The sequence below is a fragment of the Acipenser ruthenus genome, chromosome 6, assembly GCF_902713425.1.
Source record: "Acipenser ruthenus chromosome 6, fAciRut3.2 maternal haplotype, whole genome shotgun sequence".
In the NCBI taxonomy this organism is placed as follows: Eukaryota; Metazoa; Chordata; class Actinopteri; order Acipenseriformes; family Acipenseridae; genus Acipenser; species Acipenser ruthenus.
Genome location: NC_081194.1, coordinates 28678156 through 28689079, shown reverse-complemented (window position 1 = coordinate 28689079; position 10924 = coordinate 28678156). Strand labels below are relative to the sequence as shown.

Genomic DNA, 10924 nt, shown 5'->3' with positions numbered 1-10924 from the left:
CCCTAGCAAAAGGCATTATCCCAACAATTTAGTTTCTATACATCCTTTTAAAAGTGATCCGTTATTGATATGTAGGATTATTAGAATATCCTGACTAGAAGTAAGGTTGGCAGGGATGGGGTCAAATCTGTCCCTGCCAGCAATCACAGGTGTGGCCATTCCCCAAACAGGTAATTGAGTGCTAATTGGGGAGTGACCATATGTATATAATGAAGGAGAAATGCTTTGTCTGGTGGAGGTAGTGTGTGCCCGCCCTGACAACAGTGAGTGTACAGTATTGTTTTGGTTTAACCTTTTATTTTGTCCCATGTTTGGTTTGGTCCTGTTTTGTATTTGTTTTGTTAAATAAGCGTGCGCACCAGCACTTTAAATGCAGCTTTCTGTCTCTGGGTCTCTTTCCAGCCAGTAACAGCCTGGGCCATGACACAACCCTGTCACATGTGGTCAGAAGTGAGAAGTACCCCTTGTGCCCCAGAGCAGTGCAGTTCAAATGAACAAAAACAATACTGTACACTCACTATTGTCAGGCTGGGCATTCGCCTTCACTGACCATTACACCAAATACACAACAGTGTAAACTCATCTACTCCCTTCACCAGATGTGGCCACTCCCCAATTAGCATCAATTATCTAATTGGGGAATGGCCACACCTGTGATTGCTGGCAAGGACAGATTTAACCCCATCCCTGCCAACCTTACATTCCCACAAGCACACTATTTACATTAAGGGTTTTCGCCCTGGCACACCAACACATTTGAACATTGTTGCAAACCTGAAACTTAAGCAACTCATATTTTTATGTGCCCTCATTTTGCATACACTTGGCCATTGGACCCATTCTTTTAATTTGAAAGGTATTGTGTATGTAGAAAAAGTGATTTTGTTTATGTGTTAAACAAAAGGTCTATGTTTTGTATTTTTTCATGCATCGCTGTAGACCTAAATGGGAGAACAGGTATACCATGAAGTCAGTTAAAACTGTCATTTGCTTTAATAATCATTTAAAAGCAGGCATAGAAAGAAAGAGAGTTGAGACTGGCATAACAATTTTTTGGACTTGGGAAAGTGCCCCCAATCCTACAGCAACAGATACAATAATCCATAGACATGGTTACTTGGCACCTTGTATTACAAAATACCCTTCAACAAAGACATTGGGTAAAAGAAAACTTAAACAGCCTCAGCCCAACTGTCGCTATTACAGTACATTCTCCGCTCACAGTTTTAATGCCCTGCCTTTACAAGCATACTGGCCAACATCTGGTGCTGGATTGCCCAAAAGTTCTGTAAGAATGCACTTCAAATTTCAAAAGCATGTGTGAAGTAATAGCATATCTATCCTCTTGAGGTCTTGTGATTTTACTTTGCCATTTATTCAAACACACTTCAGTGGCATATCAGCCATACAGCTGATTCTCCCCTTGGTTGCAATTGTATCTGTAGTGTCATTTAGAGTAATAGGGCTATAACGGCTGATCAACTTGCAGGTTTCTCATTGGCAGAAGGGGACAGTATTGGCACCAGGAACTTATTTGCTAGGGTTTTTTTTTTTCCTCAGTTCCTGAGCAAGTATCATTTCTTCACACTTGGCTGCTCATGCCAGACCAATTAGTACTTAAGGAACAAAATTTCATATGAATGCAAACCTCTTAACTATTCCCAACCCTGGGAATTAAATTCCATAAAAGTATCTAAAAGAGACATTAAAGGTAGTAAATATATACATTTAGTCAGTGAGCTGTGAAAGTTGTGAATTGTTTTTTAAAGCCTTGTTAAGACCAGAAAGCACAGATGTTAAAAAGAAGGTTCAGATGTAGCGACAGATGGTATTTGATTATGAAGCAGACTGTTCGTATAATACAAAGATGCTGTTTCAGCCATATGCAAGGAGCTGTGGACAGAGTGTTTATGAAACTGTAGAATGCAGGAGGTTCCAGAGGTTGCGTTTGCCGTCAAGAACTGAGATTTTTACTAACAGCGATCAAGGTGCAAGTTTTAATAAAACTGTACTATTAATTCAGTCCGTGTCACCATCTTTTATCCTATTCTTTAGTGTTAAAACAATACTAACAGGTCCCTACAGAAGGCCATGCTGTGAAATGCTGATGGTTCTGTTTCAACAGATGAAATTGCATGTAATGCTTGTAGCACGATGAGGTCATTGTCATTCTTTATGTGAACAAGGTCAAACATGACAGAATCATTTCCATTTTCATTATAATTAGGGAAAGCCACATGATCAAGCAGGAATCAGCAGTGCAGACACTAACAATTCAGTATGCTATCATTTATTTATATATATATATATATATATTTATATATATATATATATATATATATATATATATATATATATATATATATATATATATATATATAATGTATAAACAAATATATCAAAATACCTATAAAATAGCTCGATAAAGTAATATTAATAATGTTGCATTCATTCTTTTAAAATGACAAAGACAAAAAAAAAATCTTTAAAGAATTGTCAAGTTAAAAGAGGTGTATATTATACCAGGGTTATCTAGTTGTGTAGGGGGGTCAATAATAGTTCTGCCAACACAAACACAGCTGCTTTATTGTTATGCTGTAAAGGAGCGGTTTTCAAAGGCTGTGCTGAAATCAAAACAGAAGGGGGACTAAAACCAGTCCTGCTCACAATGAGAGCGGATGACTGTTCATCACGTAAATGATATTGGCTTGGATGGCAGTGTATCATTGCATCTTCCAAAAAAAAAAAAAAAAAAAGTAATTGAACTAAAGATTTTTTTGTAAAAAATAAAATAAGGAAATACAATTGAAAAAATACATCTATACTGTATTCAAATTTTTATGTTATACACTGTATGTTTGTTTAAGTCATAGACAAATGACCACACACTTTGCAGGCCCCACGAGATAGAACACACATAAACACACAATAAAACAAGAACCATGGGGTTCAACAACATATTTTGGTTGAAGAAAAATAAAGGACAATTCTTGAAAGCTATTCATTCATTGAGTATTCATGGAATAATGCCACAGACAAACGTTTGGAATTTGTATTTATTTTGCACAAGCTTGCATATATACTGCACATACATTCAGTTCAGAGAAGATGGAAGGCACACAAGGCAATTGAACTACTGTATCTTGTAGGTGGTACAAAGCAAAAGGTCAAAGTCTGGATAGTATACAAAAGCTTAAAACACACAAAATAAAATAATTTGTTTTCCAAACAAAACATTATCGCATTTTCTATTTCTTCAATTTAGTAGCTGCCAAGCTAGAATTTAAACAAGAATGTCTGAAATTGGTTGGCTACTTGCACCTTTTTTTTCAATAATTAACAAGGGCTTCTTTGTGGTTCATTCTAATTATTAATTACAGTACATACTTGGTAATACAAAATGTTACACCTTCAAATAAATTAGGATAAATTAGACCAATAAATTATGCAAAGTCCTCAGAACAATTGACAACAAAAATCCACAATCAAAATTGCTGCTAGCTAGCATATATATATATATATATATATATATATATATATATATATATATATATATATATATATATATATATAAACAAACAAACAATTCATGAAATTTACTGTGTTGGAATTACTGCACTATAATCAGATAAAAGGGTTCTTTAATACAAAAAGAGCTTACCAATGCTATTTACAACATATTGCTAAATAATATAAAGGCAGTGCTTTCTCACTTTAGGTAACTATTTACATACAAGTCAGGGCCAGTGAAAAACATCTGTCCTCTTAATATTTTCCTTTAAACCATCCTAGCAAAATGATAAAAAAAATGTTAAAAGCCATTTTTTTGTTTGTTTCACGTACTAAATCTGTAGAATTTCACATCTATAACGAAGTACAGAAAGGGACTGACTTAAGCAATCCATTTGTTACTTTTTTTCTTCTTTTTAAAAACACACAAAAAGTTTTTTGTTTAATGACATTTAGAGTAGGGATAAGTCATCTTAAACCCCTTTTGCACTGCCAATCCTACCCAGGTCCAAACCCTGTCCTGGCTAACCAGGTCAGAATCTCGCGTAGTGTGAAACTACGTACCTGGGTCCCAGTGAGCCACCTCAGGATGTGGGTCTACACGCTTTGACCTGGGTTGAGCGAGAAAAAATGATTGACGGCTATTTGTAAGCCGACGTAATAACAAACAGCCACCTGCGTGAAAGTTTATTATGTTTAGCTATATTTGTGTTGCTTGAGACACACCATGAGCCAGATTGCAGCAAGAAACATTTTCTCTAAGTTCAATCCTGAGAAGCTTGGATGGAAGCGTCAGTAACTAGCTGCTTCCGGGGCATTGATACCTACATTGTTTACTTGCGTCCGTCACCCAGATCAACCCTGCTTTATCAAAAGCAGTGTGAAATCCCGTACCCGACCCGCATGACACCGGGTCCTGTCTGCGTAGTTTCTAACCCAGGTAGATCATGCCAGTGTGAAAGGGGCTTTAGATCATGTCACCACTGTCAAAGGTTTCATGGATTCCGGAGAAGGATGTGCAGTTTAAAAATGTTGCCTTAGCTCCAGCCCTTTAAAAAAGTGGTGAACTTCATTATCAATAGGCAGTCAGCATTAAACAATTCTGTCAAAGTGATAGATTGTTTTCCTTTAGCTTAACATTTAAGTGCAATTCACGTTAGTCTTTCACTGTTGTAGCCATCTCGATATCAAAGAAAGTTTTTTTTTTTTTTTTTTTAAATCAATACAATTTCTAAATATCTTTCAGAGGTTGCCCAGCTTGAATCATGTACAGACATAGAAATAAAGAAAGGCAGGCAGGTCCTGGATGCTATTCAAGCTACCTTCATAATAATATTGCTTGTAGTCTGAGCAGAGGACGTGGTATCCTCTTGCTGCCATTACTGTCTGGGAGTATTCATTTAAACACCACCACAGGGGGTAGGCGACATGACATCACTGCGATTCAAAAGCATTGGAGCTATTTTTCTTTTACCATAAAAACACCTTCTTTGCTATGAAAGCTGTTTTATGAACTGTAACCAATACTTTAAATACATATAGGAACAGAGGTTGCAAAAATTATTACTGTAACATTACAGCACTAAATATCTGAGATATACAGTGAATAAGCTTATTTCTCAGCAAGAGACAGATGAGCACTGCATACAACCTAACAGGTTACAATAGTAGACAACAGGGGTGTTTGTATTGTATCTAAGCAACTACAATAATGGATGTACTAATTCATTATCATTGCCCACATGGTAAGTGACAGCAGCTGTAAAGATATTACATTGTACTGTTTCAAAAGCTTCCTTTATTTATTGATGTATTTATTTTGTTGCCTATTCACCCACACTGATGGTAACACATTTCGAATATTCACAGGCACATGTCAAAGGGTCAACAAAAACATGGGTGAAAAATCATTTCCTTCTAAAATACATTCCAACCCCACATATCATACCCTCCCATTAAATGTTGAACCCCCCCCCCCCCCCAATGCCACTTTGATTTATACAGTCAACAAAATAAATAAATAAATGGAAAAAAAAAGTTCAGTAGTTGCAAATAAAACCATTCTATTCACAAAACATAATAAGCAGGAAGTCTAAACTTGAAACCATCTAAAGGGGGAAAAAAAATCAAGCTTTTTAAATCACTTCACTCATAGATCACATTTCATGAAATATTGCTTCTATGCTACTCTTCGATAGGCTAAGAAAACACAATATTTGCACCACAGTTACAAACGATTGGCTCCAACAAGAATTTTCAAAACTCGAATGCTGCTCAAACAAACAATTAAGGAAAAATATTTTGCTTTATCAAATGGTTTCTGAAAATGTGTATTCACTTCTTCAAAAGGGTTGCTTCAGCTTAATGTGTGTGTGTGTGTGTGTGTATATATATATATATATATATATATATATATATATATATATATATACACACACACACACACACACACACACACACACACATAATTATTTTAAAATGACACAGTATATGCATAGCTATCACCATTATGTTAAACAGCAGAAAAAAGAAAAAAAAAACTTTATCTAGTGTTTATTGCAATTGTTGTAATTTAAAATAAAACCTAAGAATGATGAAGTTATTAGCCATAGAAGGCACAAGAACTATTGTACTTGTGGAGAGGACTAGTTTTTGAAGGAATTTTAAATCCTTCCGCTGGTGCTTTTAAGATTTAGGCACAGACTATTACCTCAAGTTTGTAAGTAGAATTAAATGTGTCAGCGAAAAAGCGAAAAGCATTTTTTTTTATGTATTTATTTTTTTTAAAAGGGACTTGAAAATGTGTTACTATGAAAAAGTAAGCCTCTTGCCTTTTTTGCCATTCAATGGAAATTGTGCACAGGGGAAAGTTATTAGGCTAAACAAATTGAGTTGTAATAATCTCATAGCACACAGAGGCACAAAGGCAGCATGGCTCTCAATGGAGCAATGATTTAATAGCCCATTTAAATATAGCTACAAGTGGATATGAAGTATTGTTTCCCCTAAAATCCAAGCTTCATGGTTTAGACACCCCTTCTCTAAATCCCAGAAGATTGTTCAGCTAGCTATCGGTGTGTAATTATGTTCAGACACAAAATACTTACTAGGACTGACAGGCTTTTTGTTGTAGATGTCATGATGCATTAGATATAGTGAAATTAACTACAAGAATAATTTGCTTATTTAATACGCAATATGTCTTAAATTAAAACTAGCATTATGATAACAAATATATTTACTATAGAGCCATTGATAATTAAAGGAACCAAAAAAAAAACAACCTGCTGATCATATTAAAAGTAAACATTTAAAGTTCCACCTGTTAGCAGATCTTTATGTTAAGTGTATCTTGATATTTATTCATATTTATGTTCCTAAAAAATAAATTAAATAAACTAAGAGGTTTGTTTTGCCTAGTGGACCAGGTGAATAAAGGATCACATGAAACCGTTTTTAAAATCAGCACTATTAAGGGAGGGTAAGATTAACAAGATAGCTCTGTTTTGTGGTGCATAGTGAAAACGTTGGCACTTCATTTATGCTATTGTCTGCATTGTCTACAGATACTGCCAGTGCTTGGGAATAATGACAGGGCATCGCAAGCATTGTGCTGTTTAATTTAAAAGTCAGCAGGTTTTTAAGGCATTGTGCTGACAATAATTGCTTTTCCTGCATTTAAGTTAATCAGCTGTATTTCGAAATGTGAAACTGTAGTGGTTATGCTAGGCGTGCAGTGACATGGACAATTTTCACTCTAAAGTCAAAATGTAAAAGACGAAAAAAAAAAAAGTTTTGCTTCAAGAGGAATGGAATCCTAAAAAAAAAAAAAAAAAAAAGGAAGGCAGTTTCAAACCTTTTAAAACAGCTTAATTTGAAATGGAGCAATCATATATTTCATATCATGTATATCTTTCAATGAAAAATAACCTTTTATATAAAGTGTTCCTACATGTATCTATTCCAGTTGTGGAATAATCAGTACTATACATCACATATTTCTCCTTTAATGCTAATGTTCATGTTATCATATAGTGTATATACACACACATTAGGATTCTGAATAGTCATTAAAGGGTACATAAGGACCTTTTTATTTTATTGTGTTACATGTTCCCATGTGTTGCTACACTGTTTACGTAAGGTGTGTGTATTGTTTTAATTTTTTTTACATTTTGACCACTTTTTTAAACTTTTAAATTGCATTCCCTGCCTCAAGATGGCTTCCGATGTACCTGCATGGACCTCTCAGAACTACATTTCCCTTCATCCTCCTGCTCCCATATGTAACCCAGATGGATTTAACAGTGAGCAGGAGGATAATGGGAAATGTACTTCTGGGAGGTCCATGCTGGTACATGGGACACCATCTTGAGGCAGGGAATGCAATTTAAAAAGGTTAAAAAAGTGGTCAAAATGTTAAAAAAAAATAATAATTAAACAATACACACGTTACGTAAACAGTGTAGCAACACATGGGAACATGTAACACAATAAAATAAAAAGGTCCTTATGTACTCTAAGATGCACTGTCAGTAGTTTCTATTATTTATTTTTGTTTTGTTACCAAAAACACTTCCAGATAAATTATTACAGTGAGATATTTCAACTGTTCAAGTACAATAAGAAATAAAATACAGAAAAGCTTTGTCTATTCACAGCACTGACTTAATCTACTCATATATAAATTAAATGAATCACACAAAATAAACACCATCTGAGGACAATTCAATATATTCTTCTCAAAGACAAAAATGTTTTAAAACGCGGAAAAAGTGCCGAGAACCTTAGAGAAGTATCACTGTTCTGTGCAGGGATATTGCACTGTCAATATCTCTATCATGTGCTCAAAATTTTGGTCTTTGATGACAGATTTATTCATTTAGAAAAAGTAGTGTTTTTATATTCATAAAAATAAAGAGCAAAATTATTTTTCAGTAACTGGAGAGTGAAACACCATCTGACCTAATTTCGAAAACCAGAACAAGTATCTGTATGTTCCAGTGTGTGTATGTATGTGTGTGTGTGCGTGCGTGTGCATGAGCCAGAGTAGCCTCTCTGCAGCAAAGCATCCATATTTTGTGCAAACCTGTCTAGCCTCCATATGAAAATGGCCATGTTGCTTAGTTACAGGAAAGGTTATTCTGTCAAGGAAAAGGTTGAGGAGCGGGGCCATCTCTTGACAGGTGTTAGTACTACACAAGGGTACAAAAACACATACACAAAGAAATAATTTGAATTCTTCTTTCGAAAAAGGTAATGTGGCATTTTGACAAAACATCTGTCACATTCCCTAATACTAAACAGAACCTAAAACTTGAGTATTTACCTCAAATAATAATAATAATAATAATAATAATAATAATTTTCTGTAGTGTTGTGTCACATAACTAACTTAACAAAATGGTAATACCAGTTTTGTAATTTGTAGCATGCAATAATAATAATAATAATAATAATAATAATAATAATTGAAAAATCTATACAATTTATAACATAATGCCCTACTCTGCAATGTCTTAACACACTTCAAATTTTTCTCCATGAAATCTAACCCTTTTAGTGACCAAAGCAGAAGATTTTCAGGTTAACAGTACAATTAGCCACAAGGCTATGGCAAAGTGATAATTTCACAAACAGGGAAAGGAGGAGGGGTTCACACAGTCAAAACACCCAAAGGGTTTAAAGTCTTAAAAGAAAACAAATGATATCAGAAAAGGAGGAACGAAGATACCCAGAATAGTTGGGTCGGGCATCAATTAGGAAAGCTACTTTTTTTTTCATACATTCAGAAGAAAAAAAAAAAAAAAGCAGTGGAAATCTTTACTCATGCAGAAGTTCTTGCAGACAGTTGGGAGATTTGAAAATGTCAGGGACTTCACTGTCCAGCTTGCAGATGACCTTGTATATGGCCTTCTTCCAGGAAGGATCAACATCTTTGCCTGCAACAATGGCATTGAAAAACTCCCGTAACGTGATCTGAGCCACTTCCAGGAATCGCTCCGGAACCTGCTGATACACAAGGAGACAATGACATTAATGAAAGTTTTATGTTTCAATCCCAAGTCTCTGATTCACCAAAGGAGGCCAGCTCTAAGTTCTCACTAGACAGTCAGGATAGCTTTAACACTTGGCTGCGCTGGGTCCTAAATATATTAGAAGGGCACATCATTTCTCTTCTTCCCTTGGGCAACATGCTCAATGTGATTTTTTTTTTTTGCTGATTTATATAAGATTATAAAATTAATAAAATAAAATCAATGCTGAATCATATTTCTATGCTTTTGCATTCTGAATGTTTTGTGAACAGCCACGTCAAAATATGCAGCAGTACAATTTCTTCAAAATGCTTTGAAGTGTTTTCCGACGACAGAGCTCTGTTGAGGACAAATCGTCAAGGTTCATGCCTTATTTTTGTTATGTCTGATAAAACCAAAAACCTACAAATAGTTGTTTATACAGTGGCACCAAAAACCTATTCAGACATGTTAACACTCATTGTTTTCTAGATTACAGTTTAGTTGTTAAATAAACCCTCTCTCAGATGTAACCTTCTGTAACACGAGATTACTCCTTGCCCTCATGCTGCAAATACTAAAACCCTGAAACCTGCTTTAGAAATGTTATAGAAAGTATTAGTCTGACACTATTTACTGTGTTTCACTAGTTAAATCACTAGGCATGCAAGCTTACGCCTCTGAAAGTTCAGGCATGCAACTAATGTTATGATTTAGGAAAAAATAGTTACAGCCTCTTCATGTAATTGTCTTCAGCTTCTCTTTTATTTAATTATGCACTGTAGTTTATTTATCATCTTCAATACTGGTCAAATGTATTTTTTTCTAGGAATTAAAAGTACTTAACTTTACTGGGATTTTTTTCTTTGACAGAAATATGAATTACAATTACAGCAGATTCCATGAATCAAAGTGATTTGCAATAAGATTGGTTTGCAGTAAATTAACTTTAACAAGCCTGTCTCAGAGCTTCAATGTCTATTCTTTAACATTGACCATTTAAAAAAAAACAAAAAACAAAAGCAACCCTCAGGTTTCTATATTCCTGTCACATTTTTCTTTTTATCTCATATCTAAAAGGACCTGGTCCATTTAGTAGAGGGCTTCAGGCTGTGACAGATCTAAGGCTATTGACTTTGGTTACCCTAATACAAGCTGACTGAACATCACTGCAAACATCTGTAGAAAATGCCTGTGAAAAATATGCAACCAAACTTTCCTTTATCACTATACACAATTCCTAGAATGAACATCATACACATCCGTAGCATCAGTTGGCTGCAGTCAATCAAGTTCACACACACAGACTCACAAGACAAATTTCTCCAACAGCCTTCCTGTTTAATTACTGGATCTGCTACATTTACTGTCCAAGATTTACTGTGAGGTTTACTGCC

General features: G+C 34.9%; 1 protein-coding gene across 4 annotated transcripts in view; it reads right to left on the bottom strand.

Annotated features, from left to right (window-relative positions):
- Positions 1-3038: 3038 nt before the first annotated feature.
- The window catches only part of LOC117411143 (prospero homeobox protein 1-like), a 40504-nt gene continuing 32618 nt past the window's right edge, over positions 3039-10924 (bottom strand). For 3 of the 4 annotated variants that reach the window (XM_059025316.1, XM_059025318.1, XM_059025317.1), the window contains exon 5: positions 3039-9522. In XM_059025316.1, coding sequence (XP_058881299.1) covers positions 9334-9522 — 189 coding nt within the window. In that variant the 3' untranslated portion in view covers positions 3039-9333. The remainder of the gene's footprint in view (positions 9523-10924) is intronic. The other variant, XM_059025319.1, reaches the window with a different exon arrangement.